This window comes from Helianthus annuus, chromosome 9, assembly GCF_002127325.2.
Source record: "Helianthus annuus cultivar XRQ/B chromosome 9, HanXRQr2.0-SUNRISE, whole genome shotgun sequence".
NCBI classification, from domain to species: Eukaryota; Viridiplantae; Streptophyta; class Magnoliopsida; order Asterales; family Asteraceae; genus Helianthus; species Helianthus annuus.
The window spans coordinates 162,225,114-162,252,637 of NC_035441.2; the positions used below are offsets into that span (position 1 = coordinate 162,225,114).

The 27,524-nt window shown below is 38.1% G+C and overlaps 2 protein-coding genes and 1 non-coding gene across 3 annotated transcripts; all 3 read right to left on the bottom strand.

Moving 5' to 3' along the window:
* Window positions 1-6,469: 6,469 nt before the first annotated feature.
* Window positions 6,470-8,991, bottom strand: LOC110876647 (zinc finger MYM-type protein 1-like). Its single transcript, XM_022124812.1, has 2 exons — window positions 7,889-8,991; window positions 6,470-7,844 (listed from the first exon to the last, which is right to left on the bottom strand). Exons 1-2 carry the CDS (start codon window positions 8,989-8,991, stop codon window positions 6,470-6,472), a joined length of 2,478 nt encoding a protein of 825 aa, XP_021980504.1.
* A 1,977-nt stretch (window positions 8,992-10,968) lies between these two features.
* On the bottom strand, window positions 10,969-11,040 carry TRNAP-UGG. The gene has a single exon. It is a non-coding gene; the product is annotated as a tRNA-Pro (tRNA).
* Window positions 11,041-14,480: 3,440 nt separating this feature from the next.
* Window positions 14,481-17,709, bottom strand: LOC110879304 (polygalacturonase At1g48100). Its single transcript, XM_022127737.2, has 6 exons — window positions 17,443-17,709; window positions 16,631-16,762; window positions 16,395-16,556; window positions 16,004-16,211; window positions 15,719-15,909; window positions 14,481-15,065 (listed from the first exon to the last, which is right to left on the bottom strand). The coding sequence occupies exons 1-6, from the start codon at window positions 17,692-17,694 to the stop codon at window positions 14,667-14,669; spliced, it is 1,344 nt and encodes a 447-aa protein (XP_021983429.1). The 5' UTR covers window positions 17,695-17,709; the 3' UTR covers window positions 14,481-14,666.
* Between the last annotated feature and the right edge of the window lie 9,815 nt (window positions 17,710-27,524).

The following is a 27,524-nucleotide window of genomic DNA, read 5'->3' on the forward strand; positions in this document are numbered from 1 at the left end:
ACCCAGCCACGCCTGGCCGTTCCCAACCGTGCCTTGATCCCTTCGACTAGGCTTTTATTGATACTCTCAACTTGGCCGTTCCCTTGCGGGTGTGCGACTGATGAGAATATGTGCTCAATATGTAGTTCTTTTAGCCATTTTTGGAATTCGTCGGCAGCGAAGTTGGTGCCGTTATCGGTGACAATGCACATTGTAAACCGAAACGGCAGATGATGTGTTCCCAAATGAACTTCCTCGTTATCATAGCAGTGGTTGAGGCGAGTGGTTTCGCTTCTACCCATTTTGTGAAGTAATCGACTGCTACTATGATAAACTTAACCGCACCCGGAGCGTCAGGGAATGGTCCCACAACTTCAATTGCCCATTTCTGAAAAGGCCATGCGGTTGTGACGGGGACTAAGTTGTTTTTTGGCCGCAAGGTTTTTGGAGCATGACGTTGACAGTCGATGCACTTGCGCAACTCTTTGACGGCGTCCAGGTGCATGCCGGGCCAGTAATACCCGGCATTCATGATTTTGGCCACTACCATGCGTGGTCCAGCATGTATGCCACATATGCCCTCGTGTATCTCTCGGATGAGGTATGTGTCATCCTGGGGGTTGACGCATCGTAGTAGTGGCCCTAGGTATGATTTGCGGTACAAGATACCGTCTCCCATTTGATAATGGCACGCTTTGTATTGGAGCTTGCGTGCCTCTGATTTGCTTTCGGGAGTCACACCGGATTGTAGATATGCGATAATAGGTGTCATCCATGATGTTGAACCGTATTGAATGACGTTGACTTGGCGCAGGGGTACCGAAGGATTTTGCAGGATTTCGATGCGTATCTCCTTTGACAAGTGTTGGAAGCTGGTAGATGCAAGTTTTGACAGTGCATCTGCAGACTTGTTTTCGCTTCGATTAATATGGCGAATATTGAACGAAGCGAATTTGGATTTTAGTTGCAGGACTTGCTCGAGGTAGAGGATCATGATATCCCCTTTTGCGGCATAGTCGCCGCGTACTTGGCCTGCAACTAACAAAGAGTCGACGTGTGCTTCCAGATGTTGCACGCCGATTTTGACTGCTAAACGTAGCCCCGCTAACAGAGCCTCATATTCTGCCTCGTTGTTTGTGCTTTTGAATTCGAGGCGGATTGCATATGTAAGCTCTTGGCCGTCAGGGCTGACGAGTCGCAGACCTGCACCCGCACCTTCGTCGTTGGAGGCACCATCTGTGAATAGTGCCCATGTCTCGGAGGAGGATGGCGTTGGTGCAGGAGTTTGTGCTTCTTCGCATTCTTGGATGCGATTCACCGGTACTTCGGCGGCGAAATCAGCTAAGATCTGCCCTCTAATCGCGGGGCGCGGTTTATAGTGTATCGTGTGCGCGCCCAGCTCGATTGCCCATTTTGCTAATCTCCCAGAGATGTCGGGTTTGGATAGGATCGGGCCGATCCTGTAATTGGTTAGCACTGTGATGACGTGGTTTACGAAGTAGCGTCGCAACCGTCTTGAAGCGTGCACTAATGCTAGCACCAATTTCTCCATTATTGAGTATCTCGTCTCTGGGTCGTTGAGCATCTTGCTGATGTAATAGATGGGTGTTTGAACCCCCTTTCGCTCCACTATTAATACCGCACCCACCACGTTATCCGCGGCGGACAGGTATAATATGAGTGGCTCATCTTTGCGTGGTGCGGTTAGAGTTGGGAGTTGTATCAAACACTCCTTCATTTCCCGAAAAGCCTGTTCAGCCTCTGCGGTCCAATGGAATTGTTCTTTCTTTAAACAGCTCCGCAGGGTCTTGATGAATGGATAAGACTTAGCTGCGTGGTTGGCTAAGAATCTGTTAAGTGCCGCTAGCCTGCCGGCTAGCCGTTGCATATCCTTCATCGATGAAGGCGATGGCATGCGCTCGATCGCTGGACTTTCTCCGGGTTTACCTTGAATCCATCTTTAGTGACGATGAACCCAAGGAATTTGCCTTCTTCCATTCCAAACGAGCATTTTCCTGGATTGAGCTTTATGTTAACGCTGCGCAGAGTTTGGAATGTTCTTTCAATATCTGTGAGCATGGTATCCTCTTCCATGCTCATGACGACCAGGTCGTCCATGTAGATTTCGACACTTTTGCTTATTTGGCCGCGGAAAGTGTCGTTCATCAACTTTTGGTAGGTTGAGCCCGCGTTGCGCAACCCAAACGACATTTTTGTGTAGCAGTAATTTCCGGTGGGAGTCCGGAATGCCGTTTTGTCTTCATCCTCGATTTCCATTTGTACTTGATGATACCCTTTGTAGCAATCGAGGAAACACTTCCACCTGAATGGTGCGAGATTATCGACTTTTTCGTCGATTTCTGGAAGCGCGTAACAATCCTTGGGGCAGGCCTTGTTAAGGTCTTTGTAATCGACGCACATGCGCCAGCCCCCGGACGGTTTTTCTAGCATGACTGGGTTGGATAACCACGTCTGGTATTTGACTTCCCGCAGGATGCCTGCGGAGAGCAGTTCTTCGATCTGCTCTTGCATCGCCTGATTTTTAGCTGACCCAAGGTGGCGTTGGCCTTGGATCACTGGCTTAATACCTGGCAAGGTATTCAAGTGATGTTGCGCAATATCACGTGGGACCCCGGTCATGTCTGCGGGTGTCCACGCGAAGATGTCTTGGTTCCTGAAGAGAAGCTGCTTCAGTTGCGCTTTGGTGGTCGGGGATAAGGCGTGACCCAATGTGACCTTTTGTTCTGGGTATCTCGCGTTGAGAACCCATTTTTCTGGTTGGTCGTTGGGAGTGGGCCTTGCGACCTTGGTCGGACGTACTTCGTCCGACATCATGACGTCCCTGCGGGCATAGATTATCGCGACCCCCGATTCGGTTGGGAAACCAACCGCAGAGTGGGGGACGGACATAATCATATTGAAATCTCCTTGGGATTCTCTCCCGAGGAGTACGTCATATCTGGAGGTGTGAGGTAAAACCATGAAGTTTACCTCTTCTGTCCTTGTGCGGTTTCCGCTGGAAAGACGCACAGGGAAAGTAATCTGGCCTAGGGGAAAGACAGTTTCCCCTGCGAACCCGGTTAACGGGTAATCTACTGCTTGCAACCGATCTTTGTCCTCCTGGTCGAACTGGTTAAAGCATTGTTCGTAGATTATATCAGATGTACTGCCCGGGTCGATGAATAGACGCTCGGTGCAGTAGTGTGCCAATTGGCCTGAAATGACGACGGCGCGCCTATCGCGCGGTCCGCCTCGGACTTTTGGAAAGACGACTTGCTCGTCTTTCCAGTCACATTCCGGCCTTCTCGCCGCTTTGCGCGGCCTGCCCTTGCCTCCGTGGATCATGTGGGTGGAAGCCACGTGCATGGTTCTCTTCCCGGAGGAGGTACCTTCGCCATGAGGGGTAATGCGCTTGGTGGGTTTTTGCCCACCTGGCAAAAGGTGTTGCAGTTTCCCCTCTTTTAAGGCGCGCTCAATCTCCAGTCGAAGACTGATGCAGTTGTTGGTGGTGTGGCCCGAGTCCTTGTGGTACTCACAGTAGAGTGTGAGGTCCTGATTTTTCTTGGACTTCATTGGTTGGGCCGGTCGCAAGAACTGTGGGTCCGCAAGGAGGACCTCACTTGGCGACATGGTGATCTCGGTCCAGTTGCGGTCCCGAGAATCTTTTTTTGACGCCCGACTGTCTCGGGCGGGTTGTAGTTCTTTGGGTCGAACGTGTTTGTTCGCGGGAAATACGGTTTGGAAATATCGCGATTTCCAACGTCCCGGTTGCGTTTATTGTTACGCTTGGACCCTTGGTGGGATGTTTCGGCTTGGGGCTTTGCCTTTGTCACATGCGGTTCAAGTGGCCGCTGTGTCTGGGCGTATGTCTTGACCGCGGTCATGACATCTTCCCATTTTTTGGGCAAGCCCTCCTTGCCAGAGATGGTCATGATCATCTCTCTGTCTTTGACGGCCCGGATGAAGTGGTTTCGTGCCATCTGGTCTGCCACGTCACCTATCTCCAGGCACTCTTTATTATATCGGACGACGAATGCTTCGAGCGATTCGTCGTCCCTTCGCCAGATGTTCATGACGTCCAACGAATCTCGTTCGTGGCGTCGCTGCTGGCAAAAATGGGCGAGGAACTTGGTACGCAAGTCCTCGAATGAATCCAGTGATCCCAATGGCAAAGAATCGAACCATGCCCTGGCCAGGCCCGTAAGGGTCTGGGGGAAAAATTACACCAAGTGGGTTCATCCCACTGGCCGTTGATGCCCGCGCCCATGAAGATGTTCATGTGGTCGTCCGGGTCGGTCGAACCACTGTATTTCCCAACGTTGAATGGGAACTTTGTCGTGGTGACATGGGCGTTGCCAATCCGCGTGCCGAACTTGGAATTTTCGGCCGCTGCCTTTGGCCTGTATGGCTCGTTCGCAGGGCGCTTTGCCGCCCTAAGGTATGTGTTGCGGGGGTGACTGGGAGGAACATAGTTGCGTCCTCCCGGTCTGCTACTGGTGTCATGCGAATCACCGCGGTAGCTATGGTCGTCAGGGTCGGTATGACCGTACCCTTCGGTGTATGGTTGTGGGCCCAGTCGGCTCTGAATGCCTGGGCCGCGTCGGGAGGTTGATCGCCTCCTGTCCTCGCCATGGGGGCCAAGGCGGGTATGTACCGGTCCTCTGGTATGGGACCCGTATGAGGAATCATCCTCGTTGAGGGTGTGGACCGAACAGTAAGACGATCCCCGTTCTTCACGTCGGCTTCTTGAAGCCGGGCGTGAATGTATCCTGCCGTCGTATTGTAAAATACGCTCAATAGGGGTGTGCGGTGCTGGGGGAAGCCCAGCTCGTATATTCGCTTCAGTACAAGCGCGGTTGTATGCTACGGTCAGCATGGCTGCCTGCTGCTCGTACCAGGCATGAACGGTCATGCCTGGTGGGATCACAGATGGGAACTGTGATAAGTCATGTCCAAACATAAAGGAGGGACTCCTTTGTGTGGACGTGCCGATGTGTCCGGGTTGGGAGGTCGAGGCATTGACCCCTACCGGAGATGGGATTGGAGGATTTTGGTTATCCGTAATGTTGTTTTGGTGATCAGTCATGATCGTGAGAGAGGAAAAAGGATGGTTTAGAAAATGCTAAGAGTAGCGGTGGGCGCCAATGATGAAACAATGGTTAACCGGGCAGGGTTAACACACTGGTCTCGTCAAGAAGGGTTAATCCCTTCCTCTCGAGGATCGCTGGCTGGATCACCGGTGGTTGATCTCCTGCACAAGGAAACAAGCCGTGACTCGTAACAAGGAGGATGGGGTGGGGGGTGCTCCTTGTTACCACTCTCCGGCGTGAGAATCAGTAGTTTGCTTGGGAAGCAAAGTAAGATAGTAGTAGTAGTGAGAGAGTTGTGAAGAGATACCTCAAACCTGGTTTGGGGTTGGTATTTATAGCCGAGGAGTGAAGGAGGATGATGCTGGATGGACTGACGACGTGCTGCACCTTTGTAGGTGTGTCAGGCTTGTCGGTTGTGGAGGTTACGCCACGTCAGTCCATTGCTTACGTAGCTCTGACAGGAAACTGCCATTGGTGCCACTTGCACTGTGGTGTCAGTCCCACTTGTTGAATGCATAGGATGCGGTGCAAGCCGCATCGCTACGTGCGGTAACCTCTGAAGTTACCGCGTCTCCTACTTGTGATCAAGGAATACGCGAGATGCGGTGCCAGCCGCATCGTCGTCTTGCATGCATCCCTTGTCGTGACGAAAATGCCCGTATGGTGCGGTGTCAGCCGCACTGTTACGTTCATCTCCTTCTGTGCCTAAGGTAAGGCTTTCTTGTATTGATAGAAGTGTTCACTGGATGCGGTGCGATGCCGCATCGCTGTGAATACTTCCGTTTTCATACACCAGATGTGATGCTATGTCGCATCACTCTACCGTTCTCATGTTCCATGTAAGTCCTTCGTTTACCAGATAGATTGGATTCAACCCTTGTGCCGACGCGTTCCCGCATGGGCACAAGTAGGTTGTTAGCTAGTGGGGGTTTTGATAAGGGTAATGGTCACTCGCGGTCAATGCTGACGCAAGATCTGGGACCATACCCCTTCAAATATGTACACCATATATACAAAAATAAGTTAGCATTCTATTAATTATCATAACATATAAGATGGAATCATGTAATAGAGTCGTAGAGCATTTCCCACATATGTTTCACATGACATAAAACTTGGTTATTTGAAATAAACCGATCACTATGTTGAGTAGGTAAATAGAGCCACGTGTTTTATAGTTAACATGGTATCATCAGAGCCGTTCCTACGTTTTCGGAGGCCCTAATCGAACTACGAAGTGGTGGCCCTTTTGCAAAATTATCGTTTTCAACATAGTTAATAACAAAACCCTCCTCCTTTATCCGGGCTTGAGATCGGCAATTATAAACTAAAAAAAGTTTATAATTGGCGTAGTTAAAATTTTTTTTTAAAGTAATATGTTTTCTATAATTATAGTATGTTTAAATAAAATCTACTTTTCTAGCTTTAACCGAGGCAAATTCTTTGATAAAATTATCGTAATCAAGTTCTTCTAAAAAATCTTTTTCGATTGACATAATAGCTAAACCGTTTAATCTTTCTTGTGACATTGTAGATCTTAAGTAATTTTTTATTAGTTTTAATTTGGAAAAGCTACGTTCTGCTGTAGCAACGGTTACAGGAATGGTTAACACAATTCTATAGGCGATATATGCATTTGGAAAAGAATTAAAGTTTTTAATATAAGTTAATATATTGGTAAGTGTGTCAGATTCTACATGTATAATGTCTCTTAGCATTTTTAGTTCGTCAAATAAATCTAAACCATCAATATCAATATGATTATCATAGTTCCAAAACTTTTCCAGATAAATGCACTTCTCTTTTAAAATTTTTTGATCTAAAGATTTTAACTTTTTTATACTAAACAAAAAACCAAAAATTTGTTCGAACTCTTTAAACTGAGCAAATCTACTTTCGAGTGAAACACTAGCTTGATCTACTATGTATAAAAAGTAATCCGTTCTAAAACAATCAATAGGAGTTTTCAAAGTCTCATTATCAACATTTTCATCAAATCTTCTATTTCTACGAATAACACGTTTTTCACGAAAACTAGGTTCAATGCCCATCTTTAAAGCAAGTTCTTTAGCCTCAATCATAGCATTTTCAAATCCTTCATCCCTAAACTTTTTAAAATAAATAATAAGTCCATCTAGTTGTTTTATAGCAATATCTATACACATATCTTTTGATTGTAAGTTTTTACTAACTACATTAATAGCATGTAAAACCTCATACCAAATAACCATCGCTAATAAAAATTCAAATTTTTCCAACTCATTTTCAACTAAAGATTTAGCCTCACTTTTAACATTTGCCTCAGTACTATCACGATACAAATCCATTAATGCATCTCTTAGTTTTGGAGCTTGAAACCTAATTGCTTTAACACTTTCTAATCGACTTTCCCAACGTGTTTGTGATAATGATTTAAGAGTTAAATATGGTATATTATCTTGTAAAATTTTCCATCTTTTAGTGGATGATGCAAAAATAGAACAAATACGTTGTATGGTTCCAAAAAAATCTTGAACTTTGTCACAAGCGCTAGCCATATCAGAAATAACTAAATTTAAACTATGACAACCACATGGAGCATAAAAGGCTCTAGGATTAACTTCTAACAATCGTTTTTGTACTCCCTTATGTTTTCCTTTCATATTTGAACCATTATCATAACCTTGGCCTCTAATGTCATCCACATTAAGTCCTATTCTATTAAGTTCCTCAGTAATAGAATTAAAAAGACCTTTACCGGTTGTATCATTCACTATTAAAAATTCTAAAAAGTATCTATTGAAGTTGACGAAATATCTAAACATCGTAAGATAATGGACATTTGTTCTTTGTGGCTTATATCGGGTGTGCAATCAAGAATAATTGAAAAATATTTAGCTTCTTTAACCTTTTTAATAATTCTTGTTTTGACCTCATTTGATAATAAATGTATTAGTTCATTTTGCATTCTGGGTCCAAGATAATGATTATGAATTTCTTTATTTTGTATGCGTCTAACATGTTCTTGCATTATCGGGTCAAATTCTGCAATCATCTCAATACCGGCTAAAAATAAACCATTGTTTTCTTCATACAATTGTTCATTTGCCCCACGAAATGCTAAATTATGTGTACCAAGACTCTTTACAAGGGCAATAATTCTTTTTAGCACATTTCTCCAATGTTCTTTTTCTTTATTTAATTGATTTTGATTTTGTTTATCGATTGTCTTATTTTTCGCCAATCTTATCTCTAGTTCCATCCATGTTCTCATATTGTTAATATGTACTTTACTTTTTTCATGTTCTTTTAATTTACTATTAATATTTTTCCAATCGTTATTACCTTCTTTAGCTAAGCTACTAGTACAATGATTCACGTTAAACAATTTACAACAAAAACAAAACGCTCTATCCAAATCTATAGAATAAATCAACCATTTTCTTTCTAGCGTTTCACCATTTGGTAATGTTCGCATATAGTGAGATGTATTAAAGCTTCTTGAGTGTTCATCTTGTGGAAAATCGTAATCATGAATTTTAATCGGACCTTTTTCTACGAGTATATCTCTTAGAACAATACTAATATTATTCCATTGACTTGGATCAACAAAATTTATAGGTAATTCATCGGTTGTAAATTCATCATTTGTAGGTTTTCCGTCGTTTGTAGGTTCATTATTTGTAGGTGTATCACTATCGTTTGTAGGTTCATTATTTGTAGGTGTATCAATATCGTTTGTAGGTTGACTTGTTATAGGTGTATCACTATCGTTTGTAGGTTCGTTATTTGTAGGTGTATCACTATCGTTTGTAGGTTGACTTGTTGTAGGCGTACAAAATTTTAGAAGTGCTCCCTTTTGTGATTCAATTAAAGCTTCTTGTTTACGTTTTTTTAGCCTTTTTGAATGACCGGATTCAAAAGTTCGAATTCGATTTGACATTGCTACAATATAAATCTATTTAAGAGATGGATAATGAGCCCTAATTCGCTAAACAAAAAAATTATTCAGAAAAATAGCAAATTATGATAGAAGAATAAGCCCTAATTCCCTAAACAACACCTTGATTAAGGAAAAAAGCAAATTATGAAAGAATAATAACTGAATAAACCCTAATTCCCTAAACAACAAATTAATTCAAGAAAAAAAATCAGATATCTAACCTGAGTTCCGACTTCCGAGTGGAGAAGAAGATATTCCAACAATTTGAAAAAAGCAAATCTGAGTCTATGGCATTCAGTTCCGACTTCCGAGAACTTCTGGACTGATATTCCACGTCTGCCACAATTCAATCGAGAACAGATATCAATCGAGAATTCAATCGAGAACAGATAACAATCGAGACTGATATTCCACGTGGCCCACAAATCAAGATTCCGAGAACTGAGAACAGATATCAATCGAGAACAGATATCAATCGAGAACAGAAATCAAGCACTGAGGGGTTTGTAAGGTTGTTAATTTGTTTGATTGATGACTGAATAAAGTGAATGGAGAAGAAGATATAGACGTTAATACCTGTCAATCGACGATTTAGGCGACGTTTCAGACGACTTTCCATGTTCCAGACTTTCCATGTTCCAGGCGGCGACTTGATCTTGTTCCAGACGATTCTTTATTTTTTGTTTGTGAGAGAAGATTTGGGCCTTTATTTTCTTCTTAGACGTGCAGGCCTATTCTTTGGGCTTCTTAGTTTAGTTTAAAATTAAAAAAATTGGGCCTAGTATATGAGGAACCCTCAACAAAATTGGAGGCCTTTTGTTTTGGGTGGCCCTAGGCTTGTGCCTAGGGTGGGAAGCCCATTGGGCCGGCTCTGGGTATCATGAGACAAAATAGTTAATTCACACATTCTCTAAAATCTATACCTTTTGTTAACCATGAGACATAAACCCGTACAACGTAGAAAGTGATAATATTTTAATAATACTTTAATACCATTAGACCAAAGACCCTTTGATAGACATAATGTGATGTTAGCTATTTGAGCTTAGTTATTCTTTTAACAGTGTGTCTAATTTGTCCACACGACTCTTTAATAAATAGTATACCTCTTTATTTTAAAACAAGTTATAATTAGTAGGACATCTTTTAGAGGTGGCACCACTTGCCAATTTGAGTTTTTGGTAGGGTACACGAATTGGTGACACCATCAACACCTATTCTGGTACCCTAAATTGGGTAGTGTGTTGGAGTTGGTAGAGTGGAAAGGCCACTTGACCTTCATACCACACCACACACTCCATCTAATACCTTAAACTACCTTTTTTTCAAAAATAAATAAAGCTTTTTAATTTAAACTATGTAAAGCATTTTAAATAATAAATCAAAACATACATAAAAATAAACTAAAAACTAGAAAAAATACGATTAGGGAAATAAAAAATATAATAAACCACGATCGATTTTCTTCATTTTGCCAATAACATTACACAATGCATGATTGGTAGAATTTCAAGTACATTACGCAAGTGCCCCGACCCCCCCCCCCTGTGTATGTTGCGATGACCCCTTAAATTATTGTGGTATCAGTCAATATAAGACTTAATGAATTATCTTAGATGACAGTAGTACATCTTCTGTTATTGATGAGCGCTCATGAGATGGATGGCAATGCGAAAATGACTCACTAGTGTCTATTATGGTCAGTTGATGAAGAATGATGATGAGCATCGACACACGTTCTTATTTGATGAACATAACCATTTAATAATAACGATAAAAGATGAGGATACAAGTCAATTAGGATATGAGCTTTAAGAGAAAACGTATTTATTGATGGACAGTACACATCATGATTTGAAGGGGAATCTAATAATAAGATTTGGGAATGGAACAAAAAAAATTATAAAAGAACTTATGATTTAAAGGGAGACTAAATAAATGAACTTGAGAATAAAACAAATAATCTATAAAGTATTAGGGGCATTCCGAGAATTGAACTCGGGACCTCTCGCACCCAAAGCGAGAATCATACCACTAGACCAAATGCCCAATTTGTTAAGTTTTAGTGGTTCAAGACATAAGAAAGGCAATCGACGATCTATAACTAATTTAAATGTATAAACTTTTGTTTTACTTCCCAACATAAAACATGAAAATGATAAATCTCAAACGTTTAATATAGTAAATTATCGAAAAAGACTACAAGTACAAAAGATGGTAATGTCTAACACAAAAATATAATAAAATTTATAATGTAGCTAGTGAGTAATATGATATTATAACCTTTAAAAACGCTTTGAAATTTCAAAAGATGTTAATTATGAATATTAAACTTAATTATTATGTTCTGTTATATGTACAATTATGTAGTGATTAGTTAGTATAATTCCGGATGATCATGTAATGAATGGTGGGTCGGATCCTGTGCGGGTAAATTCAAACTGTCTTTGACAGTTATTGCCGCCAAAAACAACCGCCATTCTTACACCTATATATATGTAATAACCGGTAACTTTTATAGTTACCAAGACAGATTATCCTGCCATAATCTTTGTCCGATCATTTGCTTATTCTCGTTCACTTTCAATCCTCTTTGTTCATATTCTTATTTCCTATCGGTGATTCAATATCACTTTCACATTAACACCAAATATGCCTGGTTTGGGTTTATCCGCTGCACAATTAAATGAATCCCAACAAAATGTAAATGAACTCCAACAAAGTGGTATCAGAGCCACGTTCAGAAATCCTACAGAAATCGCTGTTTCATCTTCAACACTACCATGTCAACACTGTTATGATGAACAACATGAAGGGGCCAAGAACAAACGAAGGGTAAAACTGTGTTTTTACTGCCACCGTCCAGGACATCAGATCTATTCATGTAAATCAAAAGAGCATGATGAAGCAACACAACTGATTAACCAAGCGGTTAATGCCGGAATCCAAACACACAGGATGGATGCAGGAGATCGGAGTGAAATGATAGTGACCGGCACAGAAGGCGGTCAGTGGGATGACATCTGGTATGTCAATAACTCGTTCTCTCATCACTACGCCGGTAATGTAAACATTTTTAAACGAATTAAGCACTTGGTTGGTGTTGACACGACGACCGGTGAAAATGATTTTCTGTTCATCCGGGGTATAGGGTGTGTCGAAGTTAAGTCTAATAATGAAAAACTGAAGATACAAAGCGTTTTTTATACCCCTGAATTGGACAGAAATGTTTTAAGTATGAAACAGTTATCATTGCAAGGTTTCACCGTCAAGAAAAATGGTGACACTTGTAGAATTTACCCGATGTTTTCGACGCCCGTTATAAATACAATAAATGAGATCACCGGTTTATCAAAAGAAGAAGAATTAGGGAAGAGGGAAATACAAAAAGTCCAGAACTTGAATGATGTGAACGAAAAGTATAAGAATGACTATTTAGATTCATACTTCGAAACCTTAAATGTTTCGAACGAAAATGAATTTGATTGGAGTCGAATGATCATAAGGGAACTAGAATTCAAGGAATTCTCTGACTGTAAAGCCCTATTAGACATGATTGATGATCGTGATTTTGTATTTAAATACAAACATGATCTTGAAATGAAGTTCGAGATAATGGTGGGTTGGTTTCTGAAAGAGAAACTGGGAATAACCTCAAGATCTATACCACCGGTACTCAATGATGGAAGAAGAATAGATTTACTCAGCCTTTATATTATGGTTGAAAAAGATGGAGGCTATCAAGAAGTCACCATTGACAACCTGTGGCCGGCCATCGCGAAAGATCTCGGTTTTGAGTATCAAGACGGTGATTTTGTTAGAATCATCTACGCTATGTATTTAGATGTTCTTGTGTATTATTATAAGTTCAAATCGGTACAACAAAAGGTGCAAGATAAAGAAATGGTTGAACAACAAGAAGATCCATCAGCAGGAAATGAACAAGGAAGAAAATGTAAAAGTGTTAATGGTCCGATGCAGGAAGAAGGAACGACAGAACATTACGCGTTGTATGCAGGGAATAGCTGGGAAGGGTCTTGGCGACTGCACAAGAAACGCCGTCGCTTCAATTTTAATGAAGCACGTAAGGCGGTGGACGAGGCAAACAAGAGCGTGATGATGAAGATGAAACCATAATCAAGTTTAGGGGAGGATGTTAATTATGAATATTAAACTTAATTATTATGTTCTGTTATATGTACAATTATGTAGTGATTAGTTAGTATAATTCCGGATGATCATGTAATGAATGGTGGGTCGGATCCTGTGCGGGTAAATTCAAACTGTCTTTGACAGTTATTGCCGCCAAAAACAACCGCCATTCTTACACCTATATATATGTAATAACCGGTAACTTTTATAGTTACCAAGACAGATTATCCCGCCATAATCTTTGTCCGATCATTTGCTTATTCTCGTTCACTTTCAATCCTCTTTGTTCATATTCTTATTTCCTATCGGTGATTCAATATCACTTTCACATTAACACCAAATATGCCTGGTTTGGGTTTATCCGCTGCACAATTAAATGAATCCCAACAAAATGTAAATGAACTCCAACAATTATAACCTTTAAAAACGCTTTGAAATTTCAAAAGAACAGACAAATTGATAAACATTGTCCTCTAAATCACGAGCAACATAAAAGATATGGTTGAATAATGTTTTAATAATATGAGATGTTTTATATATGTTATGGTTGTGACTATTTGTGTTATTCAACTTTGTGTAGTTGACACATAATTTAAAAAACTCTGACGTATTGCAGCTAGTTTGTAAAAAGGATCAAACATGTCAATGGTGAGGTTGGGTAAGATAATTTGTAACCAGAGATTGTTTTAATTAGTTACTCATAACGAGTTTTTATTGGTAACTAATAATATTGTTGTCATGTGTAACACCCATCTAAAATTCTTTAATTATTTATAGAGTAAACTACAAAATTCGTCATTTACGTATGTCACTTATTGCAAACTATGTCCTTTGTCTTCAATAATTACAGAAAACGTACTCGATGTTTGCTAACTCTTGCAAGTTATGTCCTTTAGCCATAACTCAGTTAATTTTTATGGTTAAATCTCTGACCAAATGGATCCCACATGAGAGTAAAATGACCAAAATACCCTCATGTGGGGTCCATTTGGTCAGATTTAATCACAAAAAAATAACTAAGTTAGGGCTAAAGGACATAACTTGCAAGGGTTTGCAAACATCGAGTACGTTTTTTGTAATTATTGAAGATAAAGGACTTAGTTTGTAATAAGTGACATACATAAAGACGATTTTTGTAATTTACTCTTATTTATATATATTATTTTAATAACTAAACGGTTAAGAATGAAATTTCATTAATGCTACAGGGTTTAGTGTATTAACATCCAACCATAAGAATGCTACAAAATTTATCATGGACAACTTGAAACATGGTTGTGACCAATTTTTTTAGCAATACAAGGAAGCTGCATTTTATAAACAAGATAAAAATAACATTGTACTAATGACTGAAAATGTTTATATCTTGCAAACTAAGATTACATTACAGTATAAAGCTGAGGTATGCAAACACAGTAAATTCGGTGTCAAACTTGTCTCATACATGATGTTTCACATATATATCTAGTATAACATATCTAATTAATGCATATGATCTCCATTACAGATAGACAACAATAACATCAATTTTGGCATAAATCATAGTTGTTTCGAGATTGTTTTTCGGATGGCTTAGCTGCCATCAAGCAATCTATTGGAGGGGTAGTGCTTGTTTTGAGTTCTCCATAGGCATTGGAACAAAAGGGTTTGCCTATTTCTTCATTTTGTTGTAGCGGTTGTAGTTGAATAGTATCTAGATTAACATCTGTGCATGGTGTGCTCTCACTGCATGCAAGTCGAACAGGGTTTCGAGTATATGTCCCTCTTATGTTCTCGTAAGATATCTCTGAAAGAGCCACTGATGATGACTTGTTTTGGCATTTGCCCCCATCGCAGTAGTATTGATCGATGATGATTGGAGTTTCGACTTTTGAAACTTGAATGTTGGAAAATGTCACTCCTTGCACCGAGCCGGAACCACCCTGCCAATGGTTGAGACAGAAAGATGAGTTGAATCATTTGGTTGCTCAATGTAACTTGCCCAATTGCTTTGTTATAAAAGTTATTACAAAAAGAAAATAAAAATAATTATAACAGTTGTAATGTTGTATGAAATAAAAGTCTTTCATTATATACATGAAATTTGCAACATCCCAAATCTTCTTTAAAAAAGATGGTTGTTGTGATAATAGTTTTTTAAAATTATATAATATATGCGTATACTCAACCACCATTTTTTTACTCGCCCTAGCTAAAACATGTTGTTATCATTGTATAACATACGTATATCTGCCCCGACTCTTTTACCACCTATAGTCCAAATTAAACGGAGCCACTTTCAATTTTGTTAGCGAAATTAGGTTATTAATAATAATAATAATAATAAGTTGAAATTAGACGTGTAGGACGAGCTGAGATCAATTAAGACTTTCCAACCATCTAAAATCCTGCTTTAGAAACAAAATCATTGCTAGTTATGTAACAATATTTCAAAGTTGGTGGGTCACAACCAAAAAAGACCCAATAATTTAGGCAATTCACCTGAAATTATTCCAACTATGAAATTAACATTTTTTATTTATTTTGAACTATTATCCAACTCCCAGTCCTATACAAAGAACTAACTATTTTTTACCTGCCATGTCTTTATTCTTACTCCAGTCATTGTGTCATGGATCTTTGTATCACGAACCGTAATATTCGATACACAAGCTCTCGTGTTATCTTTGCCGAGGCTCCCGATGCTTATTCCATGTCCCGGTCCACAATCCACATTTTGTATGTTTACGCCTGAACATCCTGTTTGTATCGAAACGCAATCATCGCCTGTTGAATTATTTAAAACACCAATTATATCAATATATGTTACAACAAATATGTATAAACATGTGTTAATTTTTGGATTGTCGCAAATATATACCACAAGCAAGTTTGGTGCTATGGATGGTTACATCTTGAGAGTTTTGCAAGTGAATTCCGTCTGTATTTGGGCTATCACCTGGGGACGAAACAGTGACTTCGAAAACTTGTACAGATTGGCAGTTATCGAACTTGAGGTGTGTTTGTTGACTGTTTTGTATCGTTATGCCCGTTACCGTCACATCAGAGCTCCCATAAAACCTGAGCGCCTGTGTGTATATATATTTATATAGAGTTAATAACTTAGGTGTTTTATTAGGAAACATTGGTAGAATACATTCTAAGCAGCATGCATTGAAGTGTGCATATTACTATTATTATGGACTTAAATTATCCTGGTATAGGCTAGTGGCTATTCTTTTTATTAATAAAATTTGTGGGGTAGTTCTTACTGTTGGTTTAGTGCCAGACTCGCTCCACCATCCCGAGCCTTGCCCGTCAATAACACCAGTTCCACGGATGGTTATCCCGTTTAGCTTTGTGAACTCGAGCCATTGAAGGAGGCCAGATTCCCAGCTTCCGGATCTTTTTGGAGCTATGATCGTGCCATCTAACTGTCAAAGCAACAAGTTAATCAGCAAACTCTCATGAACAAATGAGATGAAGCTCGAGATTGAGTAAAGTTCACCTGAAAAACGATGTTTGATTCGCAATTGGGTCCTGAGAATGATATGGGTTTGATTAAAAAGACTGAGCCTTTTGGCACAACCATAGTTGATGCCTCCAGCTTACAAGCAGCTAGCCATGCTGCTTCAAATGCCTGCAAACTCATCATCATCATTAATTAAGATACAATATTTTCTTATAAAGTTCTATTAAGTTTATATTTTTTTATTGGTTTAATGTCATAAATACCCAATAGGGTTTCTTATTTTTCGTTAGAAAGTCACTCAACATGATTTGGCATATAAAAGCTTGTGCACATATTAAAAAAACACAAAAAATGCAAATAAATCCAATTTTAATTTGCTATATTAAATTCCTTAAACTTTTCTAAAACACATGTAGTGGTGAAAAAATAAATTTTTAAAAAATGTTTCATTACTACTTAATTTCGTCCGAATAACATTTCATAAATTTTTCGTTTTATATATTTTTTTGCAAAAGTACATGCATTATAGACAAGATACAACAATATTGAGTCGAGAGATATTTCCGTGTTAATTATTCCAATTGCATAGACTTTTATATGCCAAAATTATGTTGATGATTTTTTTTCATGAAAAATGAAATAACGTGTTAATGTTTATGATATTAACCTTTTTATTATACCAATACATCACATCTTATAAACTTTCTTCATGCAGTTTCACAAATAGGTTTAACCTCACTTTAAATGTGACAGCAATCATTATTTAATCTTACTAAACTTAAATCAAATTGTCCTCGTTGTGAAGCACAACGGAACAACACTCTAAGTACAATATAATCTGCTATTACCTTTGTGTCGTCAGTTGTTCCATCGCCTTTGGCACCAAAAGATAAAACATTGAAGATAGTAGAGGTTTTCCTATACGGTAACGCACTTGGGAAAGTCTCTCCATATCTCGGGTAAAACGTCTCTTTCAACAGCCTCGAGCCACCACGCTGTCGCATTCCTCTGGTGGCATTGACACCTTCATGTTGCAAAAACCACACAAGCACAAATGTCAAAATGGCAAACATGCAAATCTTCATGTTTTGGTTCTTCATGTTGTAGACTTTGGATTCAGTTGGTGGGATGCCTCAAATTGGGAAGATTGAAGGGATTTTATAGGCGTTGGTACTTAGTGCCATACATGTAATTGTTATGTTATTATATTTGACTAATCATCACTTTTTTAATCTATTTTCTAAGCTTGCAAATAACTATATGTTGTGTTAAGTGTGAATATTATAATACTTATTTTAAATAATAGTTTATTGTTAATTAAATAACTTAAGTGCTTGTGTAGAATTCAAAATTCTTTTTGCCCGTTTTACTTTTGTTCCAAGTTTTCTAACCCATTTGACGGAAATCGTTATAGTTTATATTGGCTCATTTTTAAAATTTAATAAGTCGAAATCATCTACCAGGGGCGGAACCAATGTAGAATGAGCCGTAACACAGGTTACGGCTCAACCCCGTATTCGTAGTGTAATTTTTTTTTTCGGTTTTATACATAGCATACACCAAAACATATACGATGATACCCCTAAGAGAAAATTATGAAACTTGATATTATTCATTAAGCCCAAAAGTTGTTTGGTAACAAAGCCCAAATAATTAGTTTTATGATAATTAAGCCTAAATTGTAATAACTAATAAAGCCCAAATAACAGAATAAGTGATTTTGCGCGTCTTATGGTTGAAATGGGAACACATAGTTCCTGTCCTTTGGTTTATCGGGTAATGGAGCTAGCTTTGGTTTTTCGGTTGCAACCGCAACCTTTGAAAGATATTTTTCGAAATTGATGCTTATCAAGACGGATTTACGCAATTGAATGGGTCCGGAATTTTTGAACAATGACATATTTTTGCGGTCGAAAAGGATTTTTTTTTTTCATAAAGTAAAAGACGAAGATTTGATGGAACGATTTCAAACTATTAAAAAAAAGACGAAGACAAATCTATTAGGTATTTATTAGGTAAAAAAATTAGGATACTCCTGATTTAATGGGATATTTCCACCACTCTCATCTACTATAATCCATTTACAATTTAAATTATAAACTTATGGATTAGGATCAAATACAAAGGATTCTAATTGTAAGAAGTGTAAGAAGGATTTATAGAGTGACAAGTGTCCAATAACCTAAAAAAACCCACTACACAAAAAAACCCACTACCAAAAAAAAAAAAAAAAAAAAAACCTTAAACATCCACCACCACCAAAAACCTAACCCCCCCCCCCACACATCACCCACCCTAATTTTTTTTTTTTTTTTTTTTGCCGAGGGGGTGGGGGTTTAGGTTTTTGGGTGGGGGTGGGTGTTTAGTTTTTTTTTAGATTTTTTTTAGGTTTTTGGGGGGTGGGGGGTTAGGTTTTTTTTTTTTTTTTTTTTTGGGGGGGGGGGTTAGGTTTTTTTTAGGTTTTTGGGGGTGGGGGTGGGGGTGGGGGGGGGGTTTAGGTTTTTTGGGGGTTTTTTTGTGAGGTATAGTTTTTTTTTGCCGGGGGGGGGGGTGGTGGAGGGGGGGGTTAGGTTTTTGGGTGGTGGTGGGGGGGTGGGGGTGGGTGGGTGTTTAGGTTTTTGGTGGTGATGTAGTGGGTTTAGTTTTAGGTTATTAGACACTTGTCACTCTATAAATCCTTCTTACACTTCTTACAATTAGAAGACTTTGTAGAATAACTTGACCCATAAACTTATATCATTTGCCAAAATTTCCTTATTATTTTGTTGGGATTTTTACATATTTCCCCCTCCTAAGCCTCCTTATTACATATTTCCCCAAACCATAAAATCAATTACATATTTCCCCTCCCTAACTCATATATATTACATATTTCCCCTTTTCATTTAAATTGGGATTTTTACATATTTCCCCCTCCTAAGCCTCCTTATTACATATTTCCCCAAACCATAAAATCAATTACATATTTCCCCTCCCTAACTCATATATATTACATATTTCCCCTTTTCATTTAAATGACTCTTGTTTATGACTATTTATCCTTAATGAACTATTTAATGAATATTTACATATTCCCCCATTCTAATATGTATTACATATTTACCCAGATTATGTAGTATCACCCCGGTTCTACTTGTTACTCTTGTCAAGGCAAAATCATTTATAAAACAATGTTTTATACAGGTCTGTAACGAGCGTAGTTCCGTATCGAGCATCAATATGGACCCACGCTCGTTACGGACGACGTCGACTAAATAATAAACATCTTATATATTTATGATTGGGTCTGTTTCGACGCTCGATGCGGACCCACGCTCGTTACGGACGACGTCGACTAAATATTAAACATATTATATATTTACGACCGGGTCTGTTTCGACGCTCGATACTGACCCACGCTCGTTACGGACGACTTCGACTAAATAATAAACATATTATATATTAACGACTAATTAAGTTTCGACGCTCGATACGGACCCGCGCTCGTTACGTACGACGTCGGCTAAATAATAAAGATATTATATATTTACATCTGGGTCTGTTTCGACGCTCGATACGGTAAGTACGATTCGACCGTTCTTGTTTGTGCTTAACCATTTTCCGGTAAGTACGATTCGATAACAATTACCAGTGCATCCAGTTATCAAGTGAGACCATAACCAAAATCCTGAATTCGATAGTACCATGTAATGGGAAATACAGAACATAGTCCACCAGCACAAGTCAAGCAAGCCATAAGGCAATGTATAAATTCTCGTGTAGCCTGATATAGTAAATATTATACTCATATACAAAGTAAAATTAAACAAACACCAAATAGCCAAAACAGGGGCACAAGGTAGAACAGGTTGAAAGATGACACAGACATGATCAAAGAGAGAATAAGCATGGTGCCAAGGATTTGATAACCTTATATACCCTAAAAAGGTAAATGTGTCCAGACAACTGAAACCAGGAAGTAATCGGTGGCTCAAGAGAAGGGATTCATGCTTTGCAATCACAATCAAGATGAATAGGGATGTTACAAAGTCCGCATACTCATATTGCCCTAGCAGAAGCGAAAACATCTGTGTACATCATATGCGTAAAGATTCGATTTTTTGAACTATTACGGGGCAGATGTACGAATAAGAAGAAGCAGATGTACATTTTTTTGTAGAAACATACCTGATGAAGATGAAAAACGTTGATGTTGTTTGTGTAGGGTTTGGGTTATACACTGATGCCTTGTTACGCATATGGGTTATTAAGAGGGTAATTGGGTAATTTCTAAAAAAAAGGGGAAATATGTAATTGATTTTATGACTTGGGGAAATATGTAATAAGGAGGCTTAGGAGGGGGAAATATGTAAAAATCCCTATTGGTTGTTTGTAGTTTAAACATTACTACTAAACTCCACGTCTACAACCACTGACCGTAAAGCATTCACTAAAGACTATTTGTGCATGATTTGTTCCGTCACAAAAACCTTTCTTATCAAATTCTGACTGTTTTACGACTGAAATAGCTTTGTGGTTGAACTTAGTGACCAAAAAACAGTTTCTAAATTTGCTACCGAGCTAGCTTGTTACCACCATTTCTTGTCTGCGACGGTTTGTGACCAGATTCATTGTTGTGTCACCTATTGGAGCGTGTTGATTTTTTCGATTTTTCGTCCAACACTACTACAAAATGGAGTATTAGACGGTGTTGAAATTTTATTTTAGACGGGGTTAAAGCAATAACACCGTCTTAAAATCAATATCCATATGACCATCGTGTTGTCTTGAACACCGTCTTATAAATATCATACACTTTAATTAAAATATTCAAGAAAACATAAAAAAAGGAACTTAAGAATTTTCACAAATCTAGACTCAACAATTTTCACAAAATCAAACCCTCAAACAAGATCTTATCCTCTGCCCTCATTCCCTCTGATTACGCTCCGGCGGCCATAATAACCGGCGGAGCCATGCTCCGGTCATCTTGTTCTGCGGGGTTCATCTCCGACCAGTCAAACACCCCTCACCCCTCACCTCACACTTGCCGGCGAACATCTGACGGCGGCGGCGGAACTACGTTGGACGCGTCGCCTCACCCCCGATCTTCCCCAAATCGAAGTCAGCGAGATTAAGGCTCCACAACCCAAGCGACAGTTTCCGTATGAGATTAGGGCTCCAAAAGGTACGAACTAGGTTTCTAATTTCAGTTATCTTTAGGTTATTGTTCTCAGCTTTGAGTGTTCGTCTTCGACTCCTGCTTGGGTGGAGATAAATTTCAACTTTAATGTGTTCATTAATTAATTTTCGGAAGTTGTTACGAATGTGCAGAGTTTGTAAAACTGATCTACAATGTGGATTAATATATTCAAACTACGTGTCTATAAGAAAATTTATAATATTTTGCTGAGGAACTCCAAGAACTAATTGGAGTTTGTTCCACATTGATCAAAAAGAACGATCCAACTGCTACTTCATTATTAGTAAACTTTGGTGAATGACAATGGATATGCAATATTCAAATATCCTAATTCTTAAAAGCGTAACTTTTTTACTTTAAATCTCTTTTGTTAGAGTATATATTTTATGATAAGATCTAAACAGTCAATAGCAGTGCTATAGCGGTTAGCAGACCTCGGGGTGTGTAACGATCTAAATAGCAGTGATGTATAGCGGTTCCGCAAGATTAATGAGTTTTACCGAACAATATTACCTGTCACAAACGATGATATTACGTGTCACAAACGATGCTGTAAGTTTATGGTGTACTTTCAGATTCGCCAAGATAACCTACCAGCATCAATCTTATAATTTTAACTGCTTTGACCGATATATGTCAGACACACATTAGCAACACTCGAGCTCGAAGATGGATGGAAAATATTCTAAGCTTTTTCGCATCCACGTAGTAGAGCTCGGACTTTGTTGGCAAGGGGCAAATCTGTAATAACCTCTTCTTTATCTATTAAAACCACATGAAAATCATTTAGGTTTTTAAGTGCATGCCCATAGATTCAAGAGATGAATTTGTGATACTTGATGTGTATACAACATTGTATTGCAAGTCTATACCAATTCAACTTATTGATTTTGGCAAGCTTATGGTTAACTTAATAGATGCTCTCACTTTACCTTACACATTCTTAAGGCCATGTGTTAAATGATTTGTTTGTAGTTTGTCATATGCAAATTTTAACCTTCCACATTGTTAATCACCTTTATTAAATGGTTCTTTATTCTTATGCGTTAAGGGATGATCATTTTTATGCCTATTCTTTGTTGCAGGTTTTTGCCAAAGTGATTGTGCTAACGGATTTATTTTCAATCCGGTAGAACTTATTTTTTTAGTGTACTATTTTTGTTACATTATTTCTTCTTAATTTGCTCTTGTGTATTAACATTTTGTGTGCTTAAAATATGTTGCCAAGGGCCACTCCCTTTCCTACATTATCTGGATCAGTACAGAGGCCACTCCCTTTCATACTTGATCACTCAGTCAAGTTTTTCGTACTTGTACTTGGCCATGCTAAAATCTGCGACAGATACAATGAAGACAGCGAGCATCCCGTTGAGCGCTTGAGATTAGTTTAAGGAAATCCACGAGGTAATACATTGATTGGCCAATATCAGAAATCAATTGCATATATATTGTCTATAGTAAAATTCGCCACATGAGCTTACATATAGGTAACAACTTTCCTGAAACAGGTGAACCAAATTATAAAACCAAAAGACAAAGCGCACTCACTACAAGGACTGAACAATGAGCACAAGACGCATCTATCGTTCAAAAGGCTCAAAAGAATAGTTCATATTGTTGCATATATTAAAATTGTTCCTGTTGTAACTAACATTATCAACCTAATAGAGATAAAATACCCTGCCACACCGCGGCGGGTCGTCTTCTAGTTAGTTTATGTTTATTTAGTTTTTGTGTGTCGTGAACCGGAAATTGGCAGGTTTGTATTGAAAAAACAAGAAAACCAAAAAAATAAAAAAGTTTTTTAAGCATCAGCGACGACAGGGAAATAGTGACGATTGCGACGACAGGATAACAGCAACGATTTATACATAATATCAAAAGACGGTGTTCATCAAGTTTAATATGGGGATCAAATTGAACACCAAAAGACGGTGTTCATCAAGTTTAAGCCGGTGTTCAAATTGAACACCGTCTAATAAGACTTGATTTTAAACCGGTGTGTTTTAAGACGGTGTTGAAAACACCGTCTTAAAACCCATATCACCCCGTCTAAAGCTTTGTTTTGTAGTAGTGCAAAATTTTTAAAATTATATAGGTCCGATCCCCTAATTATTCTGCCTAAAAATTCTCTGCACCTACCAAGTTTATTGTATAAATAAATTTATACATATTTTCGTATTGAGGTAAAAAAAAACTTGAAGAATTGGGTTATTAGTAATTTTTTATAATTGTTTTTAAACTAGAAGGGACTTTAAATAATTTTTTATATAAATGAAACTTGAGGGTTCATATATAGTTTTTTTATGTATAAGAACGGGTGTTTGAATAAATGAAGATTATTTAGTTTTATTTTGGAGTTATTGTTGTTTGACCCAATGCGAATCGAGTAGCTGACGTGAAAATATAACCCGAAACATAATGACCACAAAAAAGTTGAGTCCCATTACTTTACGTCTTTGCGAAACTTTTGATCAAGCTACGCCGGATTATGCAATTTTATTGACGTAAAAGTTACCTCCCTTTATCTAATACTAATAAAAGAATACTTCTAATATCACATGGCATTTTCTCCTCTAACATCCCTTCCAATTAATGTCACATGACATTTTCATCTTTAATTCATTTATGATATATAATAATTAATATCTAGTTCTAATTTATGATAATTCATTAATAATATACAATAATTAATATATATTTCTAATTTATGATTAACAAATTTACATTGATCTATAATATTAAAAACTATGATTTTAGTACTTCTTAAAATAAAATAGTTTAAATTACAAAAGGAAAAAAAAAAACAAAAACCATTATCCATATCTGAGATATTCTATAAAATCAATATATGAGTTTTTCTAACATATAAATAAAAGCTAAAAAAGAGTAACTAACCTGAGGACTATCTCGCAACAATACTAAAATTTTATTGAACTCGGGTTTAAAATGATAGACAGAGAGAACTTAACGTTTTGGAGTTTTATAGATGAGATAATATTAAGATTTGTAGCTACACTGATTTATGATGTGTTTTCAATTTAATAGAGCTAAGAAATATCTTAATTTCATTTTATACCCATTTGTGACATAGTCAATTAACCTTTAATAACGAAAAGATTTTATTCATCATACATAAACCTTTAACTTATATCATAACTTTACAAATACTATTTATTAATTAAATTCGCATAATAATTATTAGTAAGAATAACAAATCTAATTTATATCATACCAATAAAATTGGCTTTTTACCAATAAAGAGAAAAAGAACAACTTAAATAATGAATTTTGTAAACAGAATTGAGGTCTTAGAGATTTAGTTTAAATAAAACTTATATTTAAAAGATACACAATTGATAAAAATTATTATTATTTATACATTGTTATATGTAACGTAATACATAATTTCATTCATATTAATAATATATAAATTTGTTTATTACATGTTTTTCAGTATTTAACCTTTGTAATACACGACTATTATGGTTGTCGCGGCCTCCGACCCACCCTGGACGGAGTCGGGGTCCGCGAGCAGATTTCAGTGTGGTACCCGTGGTATCTAATGGCAGCGGAAGTCTTTTATTACAGGATCTTTTAACCGTAAAAATATGCTCGTTTTAATATATTACACAAAGTTTTTAGGGATAAAATCCCATCATTTACAATCAGTTGATTTCACACAGAAATCATTATTTTCCAAAACATGTTTTATTTATTTATTCACAATGAGTCACTTCTCTGAGCTTGTAGTGCTTTACTGCACTTTTCCTGGATCACACAGATCACCTGAAACATGTTTGAAAAAGGTTTTGTCAGCGGGGAAATACTGAGTGAATCATTCTGTTTTCTAAAACGACCCGTTAGTTATAAATCACAGTATTAAGAGCGATTACAATGTTTCTATCAACCAATTATCAAGAATGGGTATTTGTCACTCGACCGAATCTGTGACTGTGGTCATACCACTATTGGGTCCCGTCGCCCCAATAATGACGGTTTACTCACACAGAGTAATAATTACTCACATAGAGTAATACTCACTCACATAGAGTGATAAAAATAGTAATGTGCACAATACCCCACATACCAGCTGTAATTTGGTGATTACAAAGACTTAATCCCTGTAATTATAACCTTGAAAATAATTTGTAGTTTTGTAATACTTACTCACAAACTGTGAGAAAACAGTTAAAAAGAAGAATGACTCACATTGCAGATTAACGAGCAAATAGATAATGCCTACTGATTAGCCTTGATTAAACCTAATTTAACATAATGCACACACACAGGTTAGTAACTAATACAGCAATTACGTCAATTCACGAGATTAAACCTTCACAACGATTAATCAGTGCAATACTCGATAATTCAATCGGATTCACAACGAATAACAGAGCATAGTCCGAATTCGAACAGCACTCTAATATTCAAGTCGAAATCACGACGAATAATCAAAGTACAAGCTCAATTGAGCAGCACCTGGACTATCGTTGGATAGTTATAATCGATCGGATGTTGAATCGTAATAGCGATCGAGTTATTACCCTGATTGCGGCAGCGATTCGAGATCTGTGTGTGTTTCTGTAGTATATAGCTGATAACTCAGCGTGTATTTTGACGTTTTACGTCGTTTCAACTCTCAAATTCAAGTCCCAGACACCCCTATTTATATACGAAATTTGACCCCCGTCGCGTAGCGCGAGGGGTACCCCCATGGGCGTCGCGCTACGCGAGGGGTCACCCTACTTCATAGGGTAGCCCTTCGTGCATGTAGGCTGGATGAGTCGACAGTTTCTTAAAATTCGATTTTGACAGATAGTTATTAAGATAATCGTTGGCTAGGGTTTATCCCCCCCCTGAGTTTTAGGGGCCCTGATCCTGATTCTGATTGTTCTGGAAATTTTAGGGTTAGTGCAGAATTACTTGGGTTTCTTAATTAGGGTTTCCTTAATAGCTAATTACCATCCTAATTATGGATTTTAGTGACAGTTGTTACATCCTCCCCACCTTAAGAAAAATCTCGTCCTCGAGATTTATTGGAATAAATGAGGATATTTGCGCTTCATTTCTGATTCCAGCTCCCAAGTGTATTCTGGTCCTCTTCTTGAATTCCATTTGACTTTGACCAACACCAGTCGTTTGTGTTTGAGAAACTTGACTTTTCTATCTTCGATCTGTAGTGGTTTCTCTATAAACTTTAATTTTTCGTTCACCTCTACATCTTGAAGAGGTACTACCAGGGATTCGTCTGATAGACATTTCTTGAGATTGGATACATGAAATACATCATGTACTCCAGCTAGTTCTTCTGGTAGTTGTAAGCGGTAAGCAACAGGTCCTATTCGTTGGCTTATTGGAAATGGTCCTACGTATCTGGGACTCAACTTTCCTTTCTTACCGAATCGTACTACTCCTTTCCAAGGAGAAACTTTTAAAAGTACCTTATCTCCTACTTGGAATTCAAGCGGCTTGCGACGATTGTCTGCATAGCTTTTCTGACGATCTCGAGCTGTTTTCAGTCTTTCCTTGATCTGAGTTATCTTGTCAGTAGTTTCTTGTACAATCTCAGGACCTGATAATTGACTTTCTCCGATTTCTGCCCAACATACTGGAGTTCTGCACTTACGTCCGTACAGTGCTTCGAATGGTGCAGCTTCGATACTTGAATGATAACTATTGTTATAGGAGAATTCAATTAATGGCAAATGGCTATCCCAATTACCACTAAAGTCAATTACACATGCT